This window comes from Rhinopithecus roxellana, chromosome 12 (genome assembly GCF_007565055.1).
Source record: "Rhinopithecus roxellana isolate Shanxi Qingling chromosome 12, ASM756505v1, whole genome shotgun sequence".
In the NCBI taxonomy this organism is placed as follows: domain Eukaryota; kingdom Metazoa; phylum Chordata; class Mammalia; order Primates; family Cercopithecidae; genus Rhinopithecus; species Rhinopithecus roxellana.
In genome coordinates, this window is record NC_044560.1 from 104,822,506 (window position 1) to 104,847,727 (window position 25,222).

Consider the following 25,222-nt stretch of genomic DNA (forward strand, 5'->3'; position numbering starts at 1 on the left):
GCCTTGATCACCACTAGTTCCTTAGCACCACTCAGCTCAGGGTTGGGCACAGAGGAGGTGCTCAGTGTTTGTAGAATGAGTGGATCTTGAAACAGAGGCTGGGCTGAGGTGGAATTCCCTGATGCGCAGTGGTGGATCCAGGTAATCAGTGAAAACATGCCGTAAAATGTAGCTTCCTCCCGCTCTTGCCTAGCCCTGGTGGTCTCAGCTGCTTCTTGGGCCCCTTAGCAGATGTTGCTGGGCATTGTGTGTGTGCGTCGATGTGCAGATCCAAGAGCAGGAACTAACTGTGTCTTAGTCACTGATGTGTCCACAGCCACTGCCACCCTTCTCCCATGCCCAGGGCCTGGTACACAGCAGGCAGACCCTCAGCCCTGTCTCCTGCTTTAGCCAGCCTGCTCCTATAGCCAGGAACTCAGCTTTGCCATTGAGTCCTTCAGCGAATACAAATTGAGTCTACTACATGCTAGGCCTCGTGCTGATGCTGGGGATACAGCTGTGAACAAAATAAGTGCTGCCCTCTTGAAGGCCCTTACCCTTGTGTTCTAGTTGGAGCTGAATTTATAGGGGAAGCACAGACAGGGACACACAGTGAACAAGATAAGTAAGAAAAACAGCAGTTCAGATGACTCTGCATGCCATGGACAGAAATAAAGCTGGGATGGGAATAAGAAGTGAGGGGTGGGTAGAAGAGTTGCAATTAAATAGGGTAGTCTAGGAAGGCCTCTCTGAGGAGGTGATGCTTGAACAAAGACCTGAAGGAAGTGAGAGAGGGAGTCCCAGAGATACGAGGGAAAAGCCTTTCAGGCAAAGGAACAGCCAGTGCGAAGGCCCTGAGGTGGGAGGTGCCTAGTGTGATGAAGGAATGTCAAGGAGGTTGGAGCCGGTGAGGGGAGAGGAGTGGGTGGGGACAGATGCAGATTATGCCAAGCTTTGGAGGCCTTGGGGAGGACTTGGCCTTTACTCAGAGAAATAGGAGCTGAAAACTCTGTCACCACAATCTCAGCTCACTGCAACCTCTGTCTCCTGGGTTCAGGCAATTCTCCTACCTCAGCCTCCCAAGTAGCTGGGATTATAAGCATCTGCTACCACACCCAGCTAATTTTTGTGTTTTTAGTAGAGACAGGGTTTCACCAGGTTGGCCAGGCTGGTCTTAAACTCCTGACCTCAGGCAATCTGCCTGCCTCGGCCTCCCAAAGTGCTGGGATTTCAGGCATGAGCCACCACGCCCAACCTTGTAGTATAATTTAGATGGTATAACGTTAGTTAACCTGTTGTCAGGATAGAGTTCATTGACTCCTGGTCCATTTATGCAGTTGTGTGGTGCAGCCATCACCACAGTCTGGTCTGAGAAAGCTTCTGTCCCCTCAAAAAGTTCCCTTTTGCAGTCTCTGCTGCTCCCAGCCCTAGGCAGCCACAGAGGTGTTATCTCTGTAATTTTCTACAAGTTTCTTAAACAAGGACCTAAACAACATCCAGTCTTTTGTGTCCAGCTTCTTTCATTGGGCATAATGGGTTTGAGGTTCATGTTACACAGATCTGCAGTTGTTCCTTTTTATTTTATTTTTTAACAACCTAGAATCAGGGAAATTTGGCCTTTGGGGAAATCCTAAAGTACATGCTCTCATTTGTTCCTTTTCACTACTGAGTAGCAGTCCACAGACGTGACATGGTTTATTCTTTCACTCCTCAAAGGATATTTGGGTTGTTTATAGTTTTTGGCTGTTGCCAATAATGCTGCTATGAACATTCATGTACAAGCTTTTCTGTGGCAATATTTCTTTTCTTTTTTTTCTGAGTAAAGAGAGACAGGGTCTCCCTGTGTTGCCCAGGCTGGTCTCGAACTCCTGGGCTCAAGGGATCCTCCTGCCTTGGCCTCCCAAAGAGCTAGGATTATAGGCATGAGCCACCACACCTGGCCATTGTTTGTTTTTAAGGCAGTCATGCTCTGTCGCCTAGGCTGTAGTGCAGTGGTGCGATCCTGGCTCACTAGCCTCATCCTCCAAGGCTCAACTGATCTTCCCCCCTCAGCCTTCTGAGTAGCTGGGACCACAGGCATGCACCACCACACCTGACTAATATTTGTATTTTTTATAGAGATGAGGTCTTGCTGTGTTGCCCAGGTTGGTCTTGAACTCCAGGGCTCAAGCAGTCTTCCTGCCTTGGCCTTCCGAAGTGCTGGGATTATAGGCGTGAGCCACTGTGCCCGGCCTGGCTGCACGTTTTCTGCCTCCTGGGTAGCCATTCAGGATGGGTTTGCTGGATTATGTAGTAGGTGCACATATGACTCGTTAAATAACTGCCATATTTTCCAAAGTGGCTGCACTTTTCCTTTCCCCGTAGCAGTGTATGAGGGTTCCTGTTTTTCCACATCCCAGCACTTGTGATTGTCTGTCTTTCTGCTGATAGCCATCCTAATAGGTGTGAAGTGACGTCTCATTGTGGTTTTAACTTGCCATTCAGTGGGAAGGTTCCCAGCCAGATTGCCCATCACTAACAGGTAAGAGAAGAGACCTGGGAGTCAGCCAGACATAGCTTCAAATCCTGGCCTGGCATCACGTGTCCATTCCTGACTCCAAATCAGCTCAGACCCGTTGAAACCCATACGTGGGCCCCTAAATTTCCCAGGAGCTGGGCTGGCCGTGAGGAGGGGCCTTGTGCCTGTCTGATTTAGCTTCCCCAGCTGACCCCCGCTCCATAGATCTCATCAGAATGTGGCTTCCTCTGTTTCAGCCCGAGGGTCTCACCCAAGACGCCAAAGGGAGCGCCTCAGGGAGGCCTCTCTGACCACCCACTCCAAAGTGGATCCCTGTCCCCAACTCAGTTGCTGTCACTTCCCCCTGCTTGTTTTCCATGTACCATTTTTAATTATCCTGTTTACCGTTCTAGTGTGTTTCCCTCTAGATCCTCAGCTCTGGGCAAGCAGGGCCCACATTTCTGTCTGAAATGTACCAGTATTTTCACAATCTGATCCACAGGTCAGAGAGGTGAAGTGATGTTCCCCAGGTGTCACAGCAAGAACGGTGGGACCAGGACGATAGCTGAGGCCCGTTTGACCCTGGAGCCCCTACAGTGCTGTCCTATACTTTGGGAGATTACAGGACGGAGCTCTTGCTGGTGAAGGGGGCAGGAGTTGACAAGTGACACATTTAACAAATGTGGCCCTTGGCCGGGCGCAGTGGCTCAAGCCTGTAATCCCAGCACTTTGGGAGGCCGAGACGGGTGGATCACGATGTCAGGAGATCGAGACCATCCTGGCTAACACGGTGAAACCCCGTCTCTACTAAAAATACAAAAAAAAAAAAAACTAGCCGGGCGAGGTGGCGGGCGCCTGTAGTCCCAGCCACTCCAGAGGCTGAGGCAGGAGAATGGCGTAAACCCGGGAGGCGGAGCTTGCAGTAAGCTGAGATCCGGCCACTGCACTCTAGCCCGGGCAACAGAGCAAGACTCTGTCTCAAAAAAAAAAAAAAAATGTGGCCCCTCTGACCATGCTCCTGGGGCATTTGCTATCTGGTGGGTGAGGTAAACGGAGAAAACCTTGCAGAGGAGTGGACTGGGGGCTGTGGAGGGGAAGGCCAGACACTGGAGCCTCAGAGGGTAGTGGGTTTGGGTGACCTGAGTGTCCAGGGTGAGCCCTTCAGGCAGCAGTGGCTACACCAGTGTGTATCACACCCCTGCTCTGTGCTGCTGCTGTTCCCGAGCTAACTGTGACCATGACAGTCCTGGTCCTGCCTCTTGAAGGCTGACGGCTGAGGGGACAGCTGGGAGGAGGGGTGAGTGAGAACAGGACTGGGGAGCTAGCAGGGTGCACGAAGGGTGAGCAGAACATCCCCTTCCAAACCTGGCATTCTGAGAGTCTCTGGTTGTGACCTTCCGTGTCTGAGTGAAGAGCCCTCCTCTGGGAAGCCGTGCCTGGCTCCCCCTTCCCTTCTGTCATTCTGCTTCTGCGGTTGTCCTTCCTGAGTGACCAGACAAGTGGCTTCACCTCTCTGAGCCTCCTTTTGCTCAGCAGCCAGATGGAGCTGGTCAGTTTTGGCCTCAGGGTTAGTGTGCTGTGTGCTGTCACAGACACGTCCTGTGGCCATGGCTTATGGTAGCGGCTGATAGTCTGATTGTGTTTTTCTGTGTCTGTCTCACCTGCTGGACCAGGGGCCATTGGAGGGCAGGACTGGGCACAGAGGGGGTCTCAGGAATGGTTTGCCCAGGTAAGGCCCTTTCAGCTAAGCCCCAGCCTTGAAGAATCTGACACCGGCCATGAGACTCCTTCTGCTGTTGTCCCCAGTAGCCACCTCCTTGCATCCTGGCTCCAGCCCCAGGGAGCAGTGGACAGTCATCAGAATCAGACTGTGTCTCTAATCTTCTATTTCTACACCTGCTGCTTCTCTCACTTCCTCCTTTGCGCCACCAGCTTGCTATGTTTTAAGTCACAGCTCCAATGCCCTCTCCTCCAGGAAGTTACCCCGACTTCTAGGCTGGACCAGGTGCCTCTCGGGGCTCCTGCGTTCCAGCCCCATTCTGGACAGTCACTGTCTAAAGATGAGTCTGTCTCCCCACTGGGCTGTTGAACCCCAGGAGGACAGCAAAGGACTCTCTAGGTGACCACTGGGTCCCCAGCGCAGAGGAGGTGCTCTGAGAGTGTTTTCCTCCTAAAACAAGAGGGCCCCACCTTCCCAGGTGCTGTCACTGATTCATTCTCCAGTTATTGATAAGCAGCCACTCTTTGCCCAGCCTGTGTCTGGCCTTCATGTGTGATGGTGTCTAAGATAGCCCCTGTGTCCATTCTCCCTCCTTACCCTGGCCTCTGTCCCCCACAGGTGACCAGCAATGGCAGCATCGGGAGGGACCCGCCAGCAGAGACCCAGCCTCAGAACCCACCAGCCCAGCCGGCACCCAATGCCTGGCAGGTCATCAAAGGGGTGCTGTTCAGGTGAGCAGATGGGACTTGGGTTTGTTCACCGAAAACAAATAAAAGTAAGGAAGAAAGGAAAACTCAGCTGATCAGCTGAGGATAGTGATCATTACTGTATTGGTAGAGATACTTTTTTTTTTTGTATAATGGAATATTTTCTAAACCTTTGTTTTACTCTGGTAAAACATATTGAAGTAGGGAGTCTCCCTGAACCTGTTCTGGTTTGGTGGGGGCTACCTGATTTGTAAAAAAATAAAAACACAAAAAATACTGAAGTGGTTTGCTAGGGCCCTTGTAACAAGTAATACAGACTGAGTAGTTTAAACAACTGAAATGTGGAAATTGACTGTCTTACAGTTCTGAAGGCTGGAAGTCCAGGATCCAGCTGTGGGCAGGGGCAGATTCTTCTGTGGCTTCTCTCCTTGGCTTGTAGAAGGCCATCTTCTCCCTGTGTCTTCATGTGGTCTTTCCTCTGTGTGTGTCTGTGTTCTAAGCTCCTCTTATGGGAACACTAGTCATGCTGGCTTAGTGCGCACCATAATGACCTCACTGAACCTTACTTTTTTAAAGACCCTATCTGGGCCGGGCACAATGACTCACCCCCATAATTCCAGCACTTTGGGAGGCCAGGATGGGAGGATCACTTGAGCCCAGGAATTTGAGACTAGCCTGGGCAACATAGTGAGACCCTGTCTCTACTAAAAATAAAAAAATCTGGCCGGGCGCGGTGGCTCACGCCTATAATCCCAGCACTTTGGGAGGCCGAGGCGGGCAGGTCATGACGTGAAGAGATCAAGACCATCCTGGCCAACATGGTAACACCTGTCTCTACTAAAAATACAAAAATTGGCCGGGCGTGGTGGCTCAAGCCTGTAATCCCAGCACTTTGGGAGGCCGAGACGGGTGGATCACGAGGTCAGGAGATCGAGACCATCCTGGCTAACACAGTGAAACCCCGTCTCTACTAAAAAAAAAAATACAAAAACTAGCCGGGCGAGGTGGCGGGCACCTGTAGTCCCAGCTACTCGGGAGGCTGCGGCAGGAGAATGGCGTAAACCCAGGAGGCGGAGCTTGCAGTGAGCTGAGATCCGGCCACTGCACTCCAGTCCGGGCGACAGAGCGAGACTCCGCCTCAAAAAAAAAAAAAAAAAAAATTAGCTGGACATGGTGGCACGTGCCTGTAGTCCCAGCTACTCGGGAGGCTAAGGCAGGAGAATCGTTTGAACCCGGGAGGCAGAGGTTGCGTGTGCCACTGCACTCCAGCTTGGGTACAGAGCAAGACTCCATCTCAAAAAAAAAAAAAAAAAACCAGGTATGGTGACACGTACCTGTAGTCTCAGCTACTCGAGAGGCTAAGGTAGGAGGATCACTTGAGCCTTGGAAGGTTTTTTATTTTTATTTTTGTAATGGAGTCTTGCTCTGTTGCCCAGGCTGGAGTGCAGTGACACGATCTCAGTTCACTGCAACCTCCGCCTCCTGGGTTCAAGCGATTCTCCTGCCTCAGCCTCCCAAGCAGCTGGGATTACAGGCATGTGCCACCATGCCTAGCTAATTTTGTTTTTTTTTTTTTTGAGACGGAGTCTCGCTCTGTCACCCAGACTGGAGCGCAGTGGCCAGATCTCAGCTCACTGCAAGCTCCGCCTCCCGGGTTCACGCCATTCTCCTGCCTCAGCCTCCCGAGTAGCTGGGACTACAGGCGCCACCACCTCGCCCGGCTAGTTTTTTGTATTTTTAGTAGAGACGGGGTTTCACCGTGTTAGCCAGGATGGTTTCGATCTCCTGACTTCGTGATCCGCCCGTCTCGGCCTCCCAAAGTGCTGGGATTACAGGCTTGAGCCACCGCGCCCGGCCGCTAATTTTGTATTTTTAGTAGAGATGGGATTTCTCCATGTTGGTCAGGCTGGTCTCGAACTCCCAACCTCAGGCAATCCACCTGCCTTGGCCTCCCAAAGTGTCGGGATTACAGGCGTGAGCCACTGCACCCAGCGCCTGGCTAATTTTTTTTTTTTTTTTTTTTTTAGTAGAAACAGGGTTTCACTATGTTGACCAGGCTGGTCTCGCACTCCTGACCTCATGATCTACCCGCCTTGGCCTCCCAAAGTGCTGGGATTACAGGCGTGAGCCACTGCGCCCGTCCTGACCCTCGGAAGTTGAAGCTGTAGTGAGCCGAGATCACACCACTATACTCCAGTCTGGGCAACAGAGTGAGACCTTACCACAAAAAAAAGTTGGGGGACCCCGTCTCTAAATCCAGTCACGATGGTACTGAAGGTTAAGACTTCAACATACGAATTTCGGGAGATGTGGTTCAGCCCACATCTGCACATAACATCAAATTTACAATTTTAACCTATGTTTTCATTTTAACCTTTTATTTTTTTTTGAGACAGTCTCATTCTGCCACCTAGGCTGGAGTGCAATAGTGTAATCTCGGCTCACTGCAGTCTCTGCCTCCTGGTTTCAAGCGATTCTCCTGCCTCAGCCACCTGAGTAGCTGGGACTACAGGCACCCGCCACCTTGCCTGGCTAATTTTTGTATTTTTAGTAGAGGTGGGGTTTTGCCGTGTTGGCCAGGCTGATCTTGAACTCCTGACCTCAGGTGATCCACCCGCCTCAGACTCCTAAAGTCCTGGGATTACAGGCGTGAGCCACCGTGCTTGGCCCATTTTAACCATTTTTAAATATATAGTCCTATGGCATTAAGTACATCTCCACTGTTGTGCCCACATCACCATTATCCATCCTGAGAATTTCCTCTTCCTGAACTGAAATTCCACATCCATCAGACACCAGCTCCCCATTTCTTCCTCCTTGCAACACCTGGCAGCCACCTTTCTATTTCCTGTCTCTCTTTCACTACTCTAGTTAGCTCCTGTATGTGGAATCAGCATTTGTCCTTCTGTGACTGCCTGGTGGTGACCCTTTTACCTGTGGGTTCACATGCTATTCCTGGGCAGTGGAACCCCAGGGCCTGCTTTTTCAAAGCCCAGCTTCTCTCCGAGGCCCTGGGGAGATGCTGGGTGGTAGTGTGGAAATATACTTGGCACTGGGTTCTATCCTTCCTGCCTAGACCTGGTGACAGCCACCTTCTTTGCTCTGAGCCTTTGTTTACTCCTCTGCAAAATAGATATTCCTTTTATTTTTTTTCTTTTTGGCGATGTATTTTAGCAAAATAAGAGACCACACCGTGCAATTAGGCAATCAGCTCCCCTACTTATCAGATAGAAGAAATTGCACAGCAGAGATGTTTAAAACAATCATCCCGCCGGGTGCAGTGACTCACGCCTGTAATCCCAGCACTTTGGGAGGCCGAGGCAGGCGGATCACGAGGTCAAGAGATCGAGACCATCCTGGCCAACGTGGTGAAACCCCGTCTCTACTAAAAATACAAAAATTAGCTGCGTGTGGTGGCGCATGCCTGTAGTCCCAGCTACTTGGGAGACTGAGGCAGGAGAATCGCTTGAACCTGGGAGATGGAGGTTGCAGTGAGCTGAGATTGCACCACTGCACTCAGGCCTGGCGACAGAGCTAGACTCTTGTCTCAAAAAAAAGAAAAAAAAAGAAAAAGAAAATAAAACAATCATTCCCTTGGCTAGAATGTCTTCACGTGGCCGTGGCCAGCTGCACGGGAGGCTGGGAAATGTGGTCTTTAATCTGGGAAACTGAGCACCCTGCTGGAAAGCAGGACTTCTATACTGAGGAAGAAGAGGAGAGTGGTTTTGGGGGGACAGCTACTTATCTCTTCCATAAAATCTTATTACTTGTTTCCCTTAACTTATAATTAATGTGTGTTTACTTTACAAAATTAAGTAGTTCAAACAATACAGAAGAGTGAAAAGAAAAAAGCAATGAAAAAGTGTAATGTGGGCCGAGTGCTGTGGCTCACACCTGTAATCCCAGCACTTTGGGAGGCCAAGGTGGGTGGATCATGAGGTTAGGAGATTGAGACCATCCTGGCTAACATAGTGAAACCCCATCTCTATGGAAAAAAAAAAAAATTAGCCAGGCATGGTGGCGGGCTGCTATAGTCACAGCCACTCAGGAGGCTGAGGCAGGAGAAACACTTGAACCCGGGAGGCGGAGCTTGCAGTGAGCCAGGCACTTCAGCCTGGGTTCCAGAGTGAGACTCCATCTCAAAACAAAAAAAGAAAGAAGAAAAAGTGTAATGTATCGGTGGCCATCCCATAAGCACACACTTTTGTAATTGACCCTAAATGGGATTATATATAGACGCTCACAGATAAGAGTTGTTTAAAATAGAGAAAAATTAGGAGGCAGGGGGCAGATAGTGTCAGACAGCGTGTAAGAGCACAGCCCTGCTGACATATCAGCCCTGCCACCTCTGAACTCTGTGGCCTGGTCAGGTGATCACCCTTCTTGAGCCTCACTTTCCACTTCACAGACAGGAATCTTGACAATTAGGGTGCATCAAAAGGATTCCAAGAGAATTCACGTCAACTGAGAGGTGCGGGACCTGGCACACACTCAGACGATGTCGGCCATGATTCCTTTTGTTGTTCAACGTGGAAAAAAAAAAAAAAAAAAAACTTAGGATCAGCCTGAGCAACACAGCAAGACCCCATCTCTTTAAAAAACTAAAAAATTAGCTGGGTGTGATGGTGCACACCTGTAGTCCCAGATATTAGGGAGGCCGAAGAGGGAGGATCACTTGAGCCCAGGGGGTCAAGGCTGCAATGAGTCATGATCCAGTCTGGGCAACAGAGTGAGACTGTGTCTCAAACAAATAAAAACCTTAGGAAATATATAGTGAAACAGTTAAAAGAAATAGCTCATGAGGCCAGGCGCAGTGGCTCATGCCTGTAATCCCAGAACTTTGCGAGGCCAAGGCGCGTGGATCACCTGAGGTCGGGAGTTCCAGACCAGCCTGAGCAACATGGAGAAACCAGTCTCTGCTAAAAATACAAAATTAACCAGGCATGGTGCCTCGTGCTTGTAATCCCAGCTACTCAGGAGGCTGAGGCAGGAGAATCACTTGAACCCGGGAGGCGGAGGTTGCAGTGAGCCGAGATCGTGCCATTGTACTCTAGCCTGGGCAACAAGAGCGAAACTCTGTCTCAAAAAAAAACAAAAAAAAAAACACAACTCATGATCCCTGATGTAGTCACTGATCACATTCTAGACTAGAGCAGAACCGCCTGCCTGGTGTCCTCCAATAGTGTCACACAGGACACTGAGAAACTGTGCAGGAAAGAAACCTCCCCACCCTGATAAGTTGCAAAACTGACATGTGTGCCTCAAAAATTCCTGCCATGTGCCCTAAGCTTCTGTCATGGGCCCCTGTCCCTTATGGTCTCCACTTCATCTCCCCTCCCCATGGCCACGTAAAAACTTCAGATTTTCTTATATATCACCTTCTTTTTTTTGCATGTTGCAAGCTGCTCTGCATGAAAATTATTTTTATCTTTCCCTTCGTTTTTACATAAGCGATAGCCTGTTTTACACACTGTTCTGCTCCTTGATTTTTTTCATTAACAATATATCTTCGAAATCTTTCCACGTCAGTGCATAGGGAGCTTCCTTCACAGAGACATTTTTAATACAAGTCACACTGTAGATTAATTTCCTTTCTTAGAACTAGGCAGCATCAAACATCAGTTCGGGTGGGTGCTCAGAGACCGTCTTGGCTGCAGTTCTTAAAATGGGACTCAGAATTTGTTTTCAGGGGACCATGAACTCCTTGTAGCTTGAAGCTGATTATGCAGGAATAGCCTTTCTGGATAGCGGGTGGTGTCTGTGGTGTTTGTGGTTTTGAGCACATGTGGTTAACCTGGAGTGGGAGGTGGAGCAGGAACTGGGTATGTAAAGGAACGGGGTGGGAGGGAGAGTTTTGATTATACATCTTTTCATGTATTTAAAAATGTTCTGAACCTGTGAATGTAGAATACCTATTTGGGTGTGAGAGAGGATTTAATGTCTGTTTTCTTTGCTTACTCAAGTATATCAGGAAGCATTAGAAAGGTCCAGTCTCCTGCAGGCCTGGGTGCATGGATGAGGGGCTGTGGCCATGAGCCCTCTGAGAGGGTCCACAGAACTGTGGGCGTGTGGATACACACAGATGTTCTTCAGGTGACTAGGGGTTTGGAATCCAAAAAGGCCTGGCCTTGTTTTGTACATGGGAACCTAGAGGCCCAGAGGGGTTCGGACCCCCACAGGCCACACACTAAGCCAGGGCAGAGCTGCCTGGAGGCATCACTGCTTCTACACTCTCCCTAGGTGTGTTTACTAAAGTGAGAGCCTCTGCTGGAGGCATTGGTACCCCAGAGATTGCCAGGTCCAGACCTTCCCCAGCCGTGCGTATCAGGGACTTCATAGGGAGGTAGCAGATGGCTCATCTGGGCCATGGCCCCTGAGACCCTGGACCCCAGGGCCTCGTGGCTTCTACAGGCAGAGACAAGTCCCTGTGTCTGATCCTGCCCCGATCAGGGCTCAGCAGGGAGGCACCCCACCCACAGTAGAATTCACTCATAGTGTTTTTCCACTCCAAAGTTTTTTGTATGCCTTTTTCCTATGATTAAAATAACAGTAATAGCTAATACTTCTAAATCACGAATTGGGTATGTCCAGGCTCCATTCTGAGGTACGTGTGTGTGTGTATTTCAGATACATATACACACTATATAAACATATATATATATACAATTTAATGCATATAATGCTTATAAACTACTCTATGAGAGTAGGCGCTGTTATTATCTCCATTTCAACCATTAAAGTTGACCACTGAGGTCACAGTAAGCTGGGCTCGTAACCTCTTCTGCTATATGGTTATCATACCGGTAATTGATAAGTACTTGAATCATTTAATAATCACCTGGCTACATGCAGCTGAGAAACCTCCATTAACACAGTAGAGGTTAATTTCTCTCTGATATACCAGTCTGGATGGAGGCAGACTAGGATTCAGCAGTCTTCAGTGACCCAGACTCCTTCTTGCTGTTTTTTCCACCATTGCTAGGTTTTTCCCTTTATCCTCATAGCCCAAGACAGCTGCTGAAGATCCAGCCATCACATCCACACTCCAGGCAACAGGAGGAAAGAATAAATCAATAAGGAATATTCCTTCTCTTTAAGGACTTTTTTTTTTTTTTTTTTGAGATGGAGTCTTACTCTGTCACCCAGACTGGCATCCAGTGGCATGATCTCGGCTCACTGTGACCTCCGCCTCCCAGGTTCAAGCGATTTCCCTGCCTCCGCCTCCTGAATAGCTGGGATTACAGATCCCTGCCACCACGCCCAGCTAATTTTTGTATTTTTAGTAGAGATGAGGTTTCACCATGTTGGCCAGGCTGGTCTCAAACTCCTGACCTCAAGTGTCGGCTTCCCAAAGTGCTGGGATTATAGGTGTGAGCCAACACGCCCAGCCTCATTTTGTTTTTGGTATCTGTTGTTGCTGCTGATTCTCACTCATAATGTCTTGTTTGCTTTTGTGCCTGGCTTATCTCTGTCTGTGTCCTGATCATTATACTTGAAAAGTTATTTATAGGAATTTCAGGGCTAGGATGAGCATTTTTTTTTTTTTTTTTTTTTTTTTTTGAGACGGAGTCTCGCTCTGTCGCCCAGGCTGGAGTGCAGTGGCCGGATCTCAGCTCACTGCAAGCTCCGCCTCTCGGGTTTACGCCATTCTCCTGCCTCAGCCTCCCAAGTAGCTGGGACTACAGGCGCCCGCCAACTCGCCCGGCTAGTTTTTTGTATTTTTTAGTAGAGACGGGGTTTCGCCGTGTTAGCTAGGTTGGTCTCGATCTCCTGACCTCGCGATCCACCCGTCTCAGCCTCCCAAAGTGCTGGGATTACAGGCTTGAGCCACCGCGCCCGGCCGGATGAGCATATTTTTCTACAGAGAGGATTGCCTTTGCTTCTGCCTGGGGACATTACCAAGTCCCAGGTTTGCTTGAGCTGCCCTGCGTGACTCCTTGTCCCACGAGTGGCCTTGCACACTTGGCCCAGCATACCTGGTGTGTAACTCCTGGAAATGAGTAGGCCGCCTGGTTCCCTCCTTCTTAGGGGTGGAGCCTTGCGCCTTGCAGGGTCTTAGTTTCCTGTAGGGTAGGTCTCTGGTTACCTCATATGTCGTATGTGCCCTGGGCTAGCATTTCTTATTTTTGAGACAGGGTCTCGCTTTGTCGCCCAGACCAGAGTGCAGTGACACGATCATGGTTCACTGCAGCCTCGACCTCCTGGGCTCAGGTGATTCTCCCACCTCAGCCTCCTGAGTAGCTGGGACTATAGGCATGGTGCATGCTGCCATGCCTGGCTAATTTTTGTATTTTTTGTAGAAACTGTGTTGCCCAGGCTGGTCTTAAATTCCTGGGCTCAAGCAATCCACCTACCTCTGCCTCCCAGCATGCTGGGGTTACAGGTGCGAGCCACCGCACCCAGCCTAGACCAGCATTTTTGTCATCTATCAAAACACCTAGCAGATGTCCTCAGACACATGAAGAAGCTTATAGGGTTCCTTTACTTATTTTTTTTTTCCTAGACCTGCAAATCCAGGATCCTTTACTTCTTTTTTTTTTTTTTTTTGAGACGGACTTTTTGCTCTTGTCACTCAGGCTAGAGTGCAATGGTACAATCTCGGTTCACTGCAGCCTCCTTCTCCCGGGTTCAAGCGATTCTCCTGCCCCAACCTCCTGAGTAGCTGGGATTACAGGCGCCTGCCACCACTCCTGGCTAATTTTTGTATTCTTAGTAGAGACGGGGTTTCACCATGTTGGCCAGGCTGGTCTCGAACTCCTGACCTTAGGTGATCCACCTGCCTCTGCCTCCCAAAGTGCTGGGATTACAGGCGTGAACCACCGCGCACGGCCCATCCTTTACTACTTTAGGATTCCTACTTTCCCTTCACTCTTTGCCTGAAGGTTTGGTAGCCTACAGTCTTGTCTATTCTTCAGAGCTGTCTATTTGTATATATTCATATGTAAACTTGATAAAAATTATATGCACGAGAACAAATATGAGAATACGTGAGCAGCATATATTCTCATCCTATCAATATGTGTAATTATAAATATAAAATATATTGATATCTTTGTAGTGTATTAATTTTTTCAAGCTTTTTCAATTCTTTCAATGAGAGGGTTGGTCTGAATAATTTAGCCCACTATTACTAAAATTGGAACTAACCTATCGCTTACTATCTGCTTCTCCAAAAATTCCGTTAAAGTTCAGAAATATTGCTCTTTCTAAGCTTCTGTGCCTTCGGGCTCATTGCAACCTCTGCCTCCCAGTTTCAAGTGATTCTCCTGCCTCAGCCTCCCAAGTAGCTGGGACTATAGGCGCATGCCACCAGGACCAGCTAATTTTTGTATTTTTAGTAGAGACGGGTTTTCACCATGTTGGCCATGATGATCTCGATCTCCTGACCTCACAATTTGCCCGCTTTGGCCTCCCAAAATGCTGGGATTACAGGCGTGAGCCACCATGCCCGGCCTCTATACTTTTTAAGTTATTTTAAAATGTGTAATTAAATTACTATTGACTATAGTTGCCCTGTTTTGCTACCAAATACTAGATCTCGTTCATTCTATTTTTTGTAGCCATTAACCATCCCCAGTTCTGTGCTTTTGAAGTGCTGGGATTCCAGATTCTTTCTTTCAGAAATGTCATGTTTATTATTATGTTTTCTTTATTTCGTTTTTGTTTTTTTTTATTTTATTTTATTTTTTTGAGACGGAGTCTCGCTCTGCCGCCCAGGCTGGAGTGCAGTGGCCAGATCTCAGCTCACGGCAAGCTCCGCCTCCCGGGTTTACGCCATTCTCCTGCCTCAGCCTCTGGAGTAGCTGGGACTACAGACGCCCGCCACCTCGCCCGGCTAGTTTTTTGTGTTTTTTTTTTAGTAGAGATGGGGTTTCACCGTGTTAGCCAGGATGGTCTCGATCTCCTGACCTCGTGATCCGCCCGCCTCGGCCTCCCAAAGTGCTGGGATTACAGGCTTGAGCCACTGCGCCCGGCCTCGTTTTTGTTTTAATTCACCCATCTGCACACTGAAGGGGTTCCAGATTCTTAGTGTCCTCTCTGGGGGGTCCCAAGGGGCTGGATGGCAGGTTTCCCAGACTGAGGTTTCAAGAGTCAGCCCCTGCAGCCCTGTGGTCACCAGGAGCTCCTGGGGACTTAGAGTCAAGGGTCTGCATGCAGACCAGGGCAGTGCCAGCCCCCCCTGCACTGGCAAATGGTGGATCTGGGCTCCCTCCCCAGATGTGGTCTTTGGGGACATCTTGTCTTCTTGCCAGCCCTGTGACTACCTTCTCAGGGCCTCCCTGACTTGATCACTAGCCCCAGGTCAGGCGCCAGCATGTGCCAAGTCAGAAGGAAGTCAGGTGGGTCTGTTGCGGAGAGCCAAGGCTTGGGGACTCACCACCTTGCTGCTTCTCTCCTCAGGATCTTCATCATCTGGGCCATCAGCAGCTGGTTCCGCCGAGGGCCGGCCCCTCAGGACCAGACGGGCCCCGGAGGAGCCCCACGCGTCGCCAGCCGCAACCTGTTCCCCAAAGACACTTTAATGGTAACTGCCAGCGGTAGGGCAGACTTGGAGATGATGGGGCAAGGAGGGGTGGAATGTGGAAGAGTGATGTCAGCAGTCGGGACAGACCAGGTCCCTGCCCACTGGCAGGTCTAGGAAAACAGGTCCAGGATTGAGGAACTCTAGGCCCATCCCCAGTACATGAGACCTGTGTCACGGGGGTCCATCCCCAGCACATGAAACTTGTGTCACCCAAAAGAAAAAGCAAATCCATTTGGTTAAAATATCTAACCAGGGTCTTTGGATGTTACATTTCAAAATATATTCAGCCTTCCAAGGTTGCAGAGGGATATGTGCAAGGGAGGTAGTGTGAAAGGTGGGGAGGGTAGGGAGCCAGCAGAGGCTGGTGGGAGGTAGGCACGGAAGGAGAGAAGACCTGCACTTTCACAGTGGGCTTGGGCATGGGCAGGGCAGGGCTTCGGGAGCGTGCAGAGCAAAAGCGTTTAGACCTGTCTGTCAGTCTAGGCTTTTCTGAGCAAACATGGCCATGGGGGCTTGAGAAAGGAGGAAGTTCTTGTTGGGTCACAGTGGTTTTGTTTTTTTTTTTTTTTTTTAGATGGAGTCTCACTCTGTCGCCCAGGCTAGAGTGCAGTGGCATAATCTTAACTCACTGCAACCTCCTCCTCCTGGGCTCCAGTGATCCTCCTACCTCAGCCTCCCGAGTAGCTGGGATTACAGACGTGCCACCACGTCCCACTGATTTTTTGTATTTTTAGTACAGATGAGGTTTCACTTTTTTGGGCAGGCTGGTCTCGAACTCCTGACCTCAAGTGATCTACCCGCCTCGGCCTCCAAACGTGCTGGGATTACAGGCGTGGACCACCACGTCCAGCGGCTGACAGTGCTTTTGTAGCTCTGGACTGCTTTGTCCGTAAGCCTGCAGAGCTCTGACCAGGAAGGCCCAGCAGCCACTAGGGCAGGAGATTATTCAGGGAGCTTCTGCCCCTTCCTACCCCTAAATTATAATTGGCAGGCTGGCCAGTCTGCAAGTGTTCTTTGTTCGTTGACTTCACAGGCTCAGACCAGGACAGACATGGTGGTATGAGAACAGAGAAAATATGTTCTCTCTGCTGCTCTTCCTCTCTCCTCTCCCCTGCCCTCTGTAATTACTGTTCCTCTATGTGTGCTGACCGCTGCCATAGCTCTTCATCTGCTCTTTAGCCAGCCTGCAAAGGCTCTCAAGAGCAGGCCTGAGCTGTTGCCTTCTGTCCCAACAGAACCTGCATGTGTACATCTCAGAGCACGAGCACTTTACAGACTTCAACGCCACGTCGGCACTCTTCTGGGAGCAGCACGATCTTGTGTATGGCGACTGGACTAGCGGCGAGAACTCAGACGGCTGCTATGAGCACTTTGCTGAGCTTGACATCCCACAGGTGGGGGCAGCTCCTGGTTTCTGGCCCCATGGCTGCTTGACTGGCACTGAAGGACCTTTCCTCCAGTCCGCTCCTTGCTGAGAGAGTGTGGAGTTTGGGCTCCAGGCTTGGCCCTTCCCTGGGCTCACATGCTCTGTGACCACAGGCTGGTCCCTGAGGTCTCTGGGCTTCACTTTCCCCTGCATGAAAAAGGTAGATATGGGTGGAATTGTCCTGGGACCCTGCCAGCTACCTCTAAGGTTGTGCAGTCCTTGACTTGAAACCGGTGAAAGATTAGTAATTGTCCTTGGGGATGTTTGCCTATCACCAGTTTATCAGGCAGCCCCATTTCAAAATAACATTAGTTAATGCTGATTGAGCTAAGTGCAGGGTACTAAGCTAGGCTGACTCATGGAAACCTACCAGCAACCCTGTGAGGCAGGAACTGTTACTCTCATTTGACATGTGAGGAAACTGAGACAGAGAGAGGGAAGGTGATTTACCCAAGGCCACATTGCATGAGAGATTCAGACTCAGGCTCTATGGCTGTGGACTCTAGCAGCCCTAGGCTCAAATCCTGCCTCCTCCTGGAAGCCCTCCCTGACCCACAGAGCACTCAGACTTGGTTAAGCACCCTCTCTGGGTTCTCACACCTGCTGGACTTCCCCATCCCAGCCCACTCTGGGGCCTCACTGGGACTCCTGCATGGGACTGTGAGTCTTGTGATAATAAGCCTGGGCTGCCTAGATCACTTCCATGTCCCCAGCACTGCCCAATGTGGGGCTGGGGACAGAATCAACAAGTACCAAACAAGTGAAAGGGACGTCTCTTTGGGGCCTTCTTTGGCTGAGTCCAAGACAGCTGCCCTCATTCCTTTCTCCCCAACGGGCCTTCTCAGCTTTGGGGTGGAGGGCACATTTCTGTTTTATTTCTGTCTGGGTGGCTAGAAGCAGAATGTGGACACAGTCGTTCTTTTTTTTTTTTGAGATAGCGTCTTGCTCTGTTACCCAGTCTGGAGTGCAGTGGCGCGACCTTGGCTCACTGCAGCTTCCACCTCCTAGGTTCAAGCGATTCTCGTGTCAGCCTCCTGAGTAGCTGGGATTACAGGCACACATGATCACACCCAGCTAATTTTTGTATTTTTTTAGTAGAGACAGGGTTTCGCTATGTTGGCCAGGCTGGTCTTGAACTTCTGACCTCAAGTGATCCGCCTGCCTCAGCCTCCCAAAGTGCTGGGATTACAGGCGTGAGACACTGCACCCAGCCATTATTCTTTTCTTTTTGAGATTGAGTCTTGCTCTGTTGCCTAGGCTGGAGTGCAGTGGCACAGTTACAGCTCACTGCACTCTCAACCTCACGGGCTTAAGCCATCCTTTCACCTCTGCCTCCCAAGTAGCTGGGACAACAGGCATGCACCACCATGCCCAGCTAATTTTTTGTGTTTTTCGTAGAGATGGGGTCTCAACATGTTGCCCAGGCTGGTCTCAAATTCCTGAGCTCAAGTGATCCTCTCACCTCAGCCTCCCAAAGTGCTGGACTAACAGGCATGAACCACCCCACCCAGCTGGACTTTCTGACCTGCACTGAGAGGTGGCTCCCACAGAGACCTCAAGCCCAGCCCCCAGGCCTTGCCCCAAGATTCAAGGAAGGACCAGGGCCTGGCAGGCCCAGCAGGGGGATCTGCTTCCAAGGGCTTGGATCTAAGTCGAAGCTTCAAGGTGGGGTCTGAGTGGACTTAAAAGGCGGGAATGCTGGGCACAGTGGCACGTGCCTGTAAGCACAGCTACTCAGGAGGCTGAGGTGGGAGAACGGCTAGAGCCCAGGAGTGTAGGACTGTAGTGTGCCACGATCACAACTGCAAATAGCCAGTGCACTCCAGCCTGGGCAACACAGCAAGACCCCATCTCTAAAAAAGACAGGAGAGTGAGGAGAACACAATGTGGCCAAGTGAATCCGAGCTCTGCTCAAAGATCATAGAGGTTCAGTGCTCGCCTTTGTCTCCACTCAGTGCCCCTGGACAACTTGCCTCCCTTCTCAAAGCCTCAGTTTCCTCATCTGTATCAAGTGAGAATAGTTCCCCTTCCCTGGGAGGCAAGGAGACTTTATGAGATAATGAGGAAGACTTGGGCAGAGAGGGGCCAGCTGGAGGTAGCAGGGAGTAGCACCCAGGAGCCCACAGACTGGGTTTCCATCTGCATACTTGCCACACCCTGTATGACCCCTTGGCATGAGCCCCGTTTGCCTCATCTGCAAAATGGGGTGGTAACATGACCCATTGCATACGGTTGACATGTTACATGTGTGTTAACTCATTAGATTAGGGAGCTATTGTCTGAAGTGCCCAGGGCAGGGTCTGGCCCATAGTAGGAGCTCCATGTCGGTCAGCTGCTTCTTCCTGTTGAGTGAGCTTAACGAGAGCTCGTTGACTGAGCTGTGTGCCAGTGCTCCAGGTAGTCCCTGTAGTAGTACCCTCAGGTCAGTGTTGTGGGGACCTCGCATCCTCTAGGTGGGGCCCTGAGGCTTAGAAGCTGAGCTGGCACGGCCATGGCGGGTAGAGTGGGCGTCTGAGGCTAACTCCAGCGTTTACCTCTCTGCCACCCAGCTACACGCGTCACCCTGAGTACTCAGTAAATGGCCAGAGATTTGACGGGGAGGAAACTGCTGGGGACGGGTGCCAGGCAGGGCTTTAATGTTTCCTTCACACCAGTTGCCTAGCCTGCCCACCTGACCTTCCCTCTTTTGCAGAGCGTCCAGCAGAATGGCTCCATCTACATCCACGTTTACTTCACCAAGAGTGGCTTCCACCCAGACCCCCGGCAGAAGGCACTGTACCGCCGCCTTGCCACAGTCCACATGTCCCGGAGTAAGTCACTCCCCTGCAGCCAGGACCCGCTGTCCAGGGGGCCAGCATCCTGGGAGCCCCCAGGCTGATGTGGCGGACAATGAATCCCAGGTCCAGGAGGGCAGGCAGGAAGCCTGCGCTCAAAGAGGGTGGGATTGGCAGGGCAGGCTTAAGCCCCACCCAGCCTTAATGAGCCCTATAGACACTAAGGAGGGAGACCCACAGAGGAAGGGCTCAAAGACCAGAGGGGAATTGGCCAGAAAAAGCAGGTGGAGACGGGGACTCTTGGAGAGGAGGAGACGTCCTTCACCAAGGGGTAAGGGCCAGGGTTGACTTGCGCACAGTATGGGCCTGATAGAAGTAGACACTCAAAAATATTTTGTGGGCTGGGTGCAGTGGTTCACGCCTGTAATCCTAGCACTTTGGGAGATGAGGTGGGCAGGATTGCTTGAGCCCAGGAGTTTGAGACCAGCCTGGGAAACACGGCAAAACCCTGTCTCTACCAAAAGATACAAAAATTAGCTGGGTGTGTGCCTGTAGTCCCATCTGCTCAGGAGGCTGAGGTGGGAGGATCGCTTGAGCCCAGGAGGTGGAGGCTGGATCACACCACTGCACTCCAGCCTAGGTGACAGACTGAGAACCTCTCAAAAAGATAGAGGCCGGGCACAGTGGCTCACTCCTGTAATCCCAGCACTTTGGGAGGCTGAGGCAGGCGGATCACCTGAGGTCAGGGATTCGAGACCAGCCTGACCAACATGGAGGAACCCTGTCTCTACTAAAAATACAAAATTAGCCAGGCGTGGTGGTGCATGCCTGTAATCCCAGCTACTCGGGAAACTGGGGCAGGAGAATCGCTTGAACCCGGGAGGTAGAGGTTGTGGTGAGCTGTGATTGCGCTATTGCATTCCAGCCTGGGCAATAAGAGCGAAACTCGGTCTCATAAACAAAAAGAGAGCCGGGCGCGGTGGCTCACTCCTGTAATCCCAACGCTTTGGGAGGCTGAGGCGGGTGGATCACGAGGTCGAGATAGAGACCATCCTGGCCAACATGGTGAAACCCCGTCTCTACTAAAAATACAAAAATTAGCTGGGCGTGGTAGCACGTGCCTGTAGTCTCAGCTACTTGGGAGGCTGAGGCAAGAGAATTGCTTGAATCCAGGAGGCAGAGATTGCGGTGAGCCGAGATCGCACCATTGCACTCCAGCCTGATGACAGAGCAAGACTCCGTCTCAAAAAAAAAAAGATAGATAAATAGATAACATTCAAAGAACAGTGTGGGCAACATAGTGAGACTTCGTCGCTACAAAAAATAATAGCCAGGTATGGTGGTGAGCACCTATGGTTCCAGCTACATGGGAGGCTGAGGGGGAGGATTGATTGAGTTGGGAGGTCGAGGATGCAATGAGCTGTGATTGCACTGTGGCATTCCAGCCTGGGTGACGGAGCAAGTCCACGTCTCTGAAAAAACAATAGCAATAAAAAATAAGACTACCACTTCTACTCCCATGATAACTCATTAGCCCATTAACCCACTAATCCATGAATGGGTTAATCAGTTCCTGAGGGGAGGGCCCTCATGACCCAGTCACCTCTTAAAAGCGCCGTCTCTCAGTACTGGCACACTGGGGGTTAAATTTCAGTGGGAGTGGGGAGTACTAGAGTACTTCAGTAGTCCCAGCTACTTGGGAGACTGAAGTGGGAGAATTAGCATGACTTTTGGCCAGGACAAATATTCAAACCATAGCATTGTCCATCCTCTTGTTTTTGGGAGGTTAATAATTATTGTCATCTTTCTGCTTGCCTGGCTCTTTTTTTTTTTTTTTTTTTTTAAGACAAGATCTCACTCTGTCACCCAGGCTGGAGTGCAGTGCAGTGGACTATCTCAGCTTACTACAATTTCCACCTCCCGAGTTCAAGTGATTCTCCCACCTTAGCCTCCCAAATAGCTGGGACTGCAGGCACACGCCACTATGCCCGGCTAGTTTTTGTATTTTTAGTAGAGACGGGGTCTCACCATGTTGGCCAGGCTGGTCTCAAGCTCCTGACATCAAGTGATCCGTCCACCTCGGCCTCCAAAGTGCTGGGATTACAGGTGTGAGCCCCCGCACCCGGCCTTGCCTGGTTCTGCATGACCTTTTTCCTTGAGTCCTCTGTCTCCTGATGGGCAGCCTTAGAAATCTCTCACTGTACCTGTTTGAGCGGATCTGGAGAATGGCTTTCTCAGACCCCCATTCTCCTAACTGGAGTTCTGTGTACTCCACCTATCTTTCATTTTATTGAGGACTATTCCAGACATTCCCTGTGGATTTGGTTAAGATCCATCTGGCTGGTTTTGGGTGGTGCAGCAACAGACGGAATTCTATTTGTATGAGTTAGATCTTATCTACTTCTTTTAGTATAAAAATATCCTAAAGGATGATAATTTTTTTATCACCTATACTAGATGGAATGAAAAGTTGATGACTCTATGTAGGTTCCCAGAGATGACTTGGAAAGGTCTTCTGGAGTTAGTTGAGTGCCATTCTGAGTGAGTGTGTCTGGAGAATGTGCTGCGTTGGTGTGTCCCACCCGGCTGAGATGTGGTGAGATCTTTGGAGAACTGGGCAGAAGTGGCTTGAGGGGTGTGACCTACAGGGTTGGTCTCACAGATGTTTCCCTGCAGAGAGGGATACATCAGGGGTCTGGGTTAAAATGCCCCATGCTTCAGAGGTCGCTCTGAAGGTGACCCAGGTGGCTGACTCTTCACCATATTCTCATACCCCCATTTGACGATCACCTGATCATTCCGTTAACCTAAATCGATACCAGTATTTTCTGTGGTTTTGTCTTTAGTGAATGTGTGATCCATGTCACTGTGTGGTGAGGTTTATTCACAGTCAGTCTGGTCTGTAAAATAGAATCTGCAGACAGTGACCCTGAAAAGCATACTAGGATCATGCAGGCCTCCCTCCCCAGCCTTGGAGCTTGGATCCTCAGAGCAGGGACATAGAAGGACTTGGAGTGAGCCACCCACCAACTCTAGGGTGAAGGAGAGTGTGAGTTCAGAAAAGCCCCCTTTGGGCTGGCTGTGGTGGCTCACACCTGGAAACCCAGCACTTTGGGAGGCCAAGGTGGGCAGGTCTCTTAAGGTCATGAGTTCAAGAACAGCCTGACCAACATGGTGAAACTCTGTCTCTACTAAAAATACAAAACTTGCCAGGCGCGGTGGCTCACGCCTGTAATCCCAGCACTTTGGGAGGCCGAGACGGGTGGATCACGAGGTCAGGAGATGGAGACTATCCTGGCTAACACGGTGAAACCCCGTCTCTACTAAAAATACAAAAATTAGCCAGGCGCGGTGGCAGGCGCCTGTAGTCCCAGCTACACGGGAGGCTGAGGCAGGAGAATGGCGTGAACCCGGGAGGTGGAGCTTGCAGTGAGTGGAGATCGCGCCACTGCACTCCAGCCTGGGCGACAGAGCAAGACTCCATCTCAAAAAAAAAAAAAAAAAAAAAGCAAAGCCCCTTTTCTTCCCAAAAGGCCAGTAATCAGTATTCTAGAGCAGCTCCATCCCATGGAGATAGGATGTGAGCCAGAGAAGGCATTAAAATATTTCCAGTAGAAAAAGACTAAAGAGTAAAAAGGTAAAGACAGGCCAGGCACGGTGGCTCATGCCTGCAATCCCAGCACTTTGGGAGGCCAAAGTGAGAGGATCACTTGAGCCTAGGAGTTCAAGGCCAGCCCTGGCAACATAGAGAGACCTCATCTCTACAAAAAGAAATTTTATTTTTTATATTTTAATTTTATTTATTTTATTATTTATTTTTATTTTTTTGGAGATGGAGTCTCGCTCTATTGCCCAGGCCGGAATGCAGTGGCATGATCTTGGCTCATCGCAATCACTGTCTCCTGGGTTCACCCCATTCTCCTGCCTCAGCCTCCTGAGTAGCTGGGACTACAGGCACCCACCACCACGCCTGGCTAATTTTTTTGTATTTTTAGTAGAGACTGGGTTTCACCATGTTAGCCAGGATGGTCTTGATCTCCTGACCTCATGATCTGCCCGCCTTGGCCTCCCAAAGTACTGGGATTACAGGCATGAGCCACCGCGCCCAGCCTATTTGAATTTTTTTTTTTTTTTTTTTTTTTTTTTTGAGATGGAGTCTCGCTCTGTTGCCCAGGCTGGAGTGCACTGCAGATAAGGCTGGTCCAAACCAAGAAGTGCTGTGATATAAAACACACACTGGACCGCCTGTTTTATTTTTTATTTATTTATTTATTTTTTGAGATGGAATCTTGCTCTGTTGCCCAGGCTGGAGTGCAGTGGCGTGATCTCCACTCACTGCAAGCTCCGCCTCCTGGGTTCACAACATTCTCCTGCCTCAGCCTCCCATGTAGCTGGGACTACAGGCGCCTGCCACCGCGCCCGGCTAATTTTTGTATTTTTAGTGGAGACGTGGTTTTGCCGTGTTAGCCAGGATGGTCTTGATCTCCTGACCTCGTGATCCGCCCATCTCAGCCTCCCAAAGTGCTGGGATTACAGGCGTGAGCCACCGCGCTTGGCCTGATTTTTTTTTTTTTTTTTTTTTTTTGAGGCGGAGTCTCGCTCTGTCGCCCGGACTGGAGTGCAGTGGCCAGATCTCAGCTCACTGCAAGCTCCGCCTCCCGGGTTTACGCCATTCTCCTGCCTCAGCCTCCGGAGTAGCTGGGACTACAGGCGCCCGCCACCTCGCACGGCTAGTTTTTGTATTTTTAGTAGAGACGGGGTTTCACCGTGTTAGCCAGGATGGTCTCGATCTCCTGACCTCGTGATCCGCCCGTCTCGGCCTCCCAAAGTGCTGGGATTACAGGCTTGAGCCACCGCGCCCGGCCAGCCTGATTTTTTTTTGAGACAGAGTTTCACTCTTGTTGCCCAGGCTGGAGTGCAATGGCACGATCTTGGCTCGCTGCAGCCTCCATCTCCCAGGTTCAAGCAATTCTGCCTCAGCCTTCCGAGTAGCTGGGGTTACAGGCATGTGCCACCATGCCAAATTAATTTTGTATTTATAGTAGAGAGGGGGTTTCTCCATGTTGGTCAGGCTGGTCTTGAACTCCTGACCTGAGGTGACCCAGCCGCTTTGGCCTCCCAAAGTGTTTGGATTACAGGCGTGAGCCAAAAAAATTTTTTAAAATTAGCCAGATATGGTGGTGTGCACCTGTAGTGTCCTCCAACTCAGGAGGCTTAGGTAGGAGGATCATTTGAGCCCAGGAGGTCAAGGCTGCAGGGAGCTGTGATCAGGCCACTGCACTTCAGCCTGAGCAACAAAGCGAGACCCTGTCTCAAAAAGAAATATAAATAAAATAAAAAGGTAAGGCCAGGGCCGTGTTGGCTCACACCTGGGATACAAAGTAATCCCAGCACTTTGGGAGGCCGAGGCTAGAGGATCGCTTGAGCCTAGGAGTTCGAGACCAGCCTGGGCAACATGGCAAAATTAAATACAAATACAAAAATTAGCCAGGCATGGTGGGGGATGCCTGTAATCCCAGCTACTTGTGAGCCTGAGGTGGAAGGATCACCCAAGCCCAGGAGGTTGAGGCTGCAGTGATCACACCCCTACACTC

At 50.3% G+C, this 25,222-nt stretch overlaps 1 protein-coding gene across 1 annotated transcript in view; it reads left to right on the top strand.

The window, feature by feature from the left end:
- Nucleotides 1-25,222, top strand: part of CLPTM1 (CLPTM1 regulator of GABA type A receptor forward trafficking) — a 39,117-nt gene that overhangs the window by 2,165 nt on the left and 11,730 nt on the right. The window contains exons 2-5 of the mRNA XM_010377508.2: nucleotides 4,815-4,927; nucleotides 15,305-15,428; nucleotides 16,664-16,822; nucleotides 19,547-19,664. Coding sequence (XP_010375810.1) covers nucleotides 4,815-4,927; nucleotides 15,305-15,428; nucleotides 16,664-16,822; nucleotides 19,547-19,664 — 514 coding nt within the window. The remainder of the gene's footprint in view (nucleotides 1-4,814; nucleotides 4,928-15,304; nucleotides 15,429-16,663; nucleotides 16,823-19,546; nucleotides 19,665-25,222) is intronic.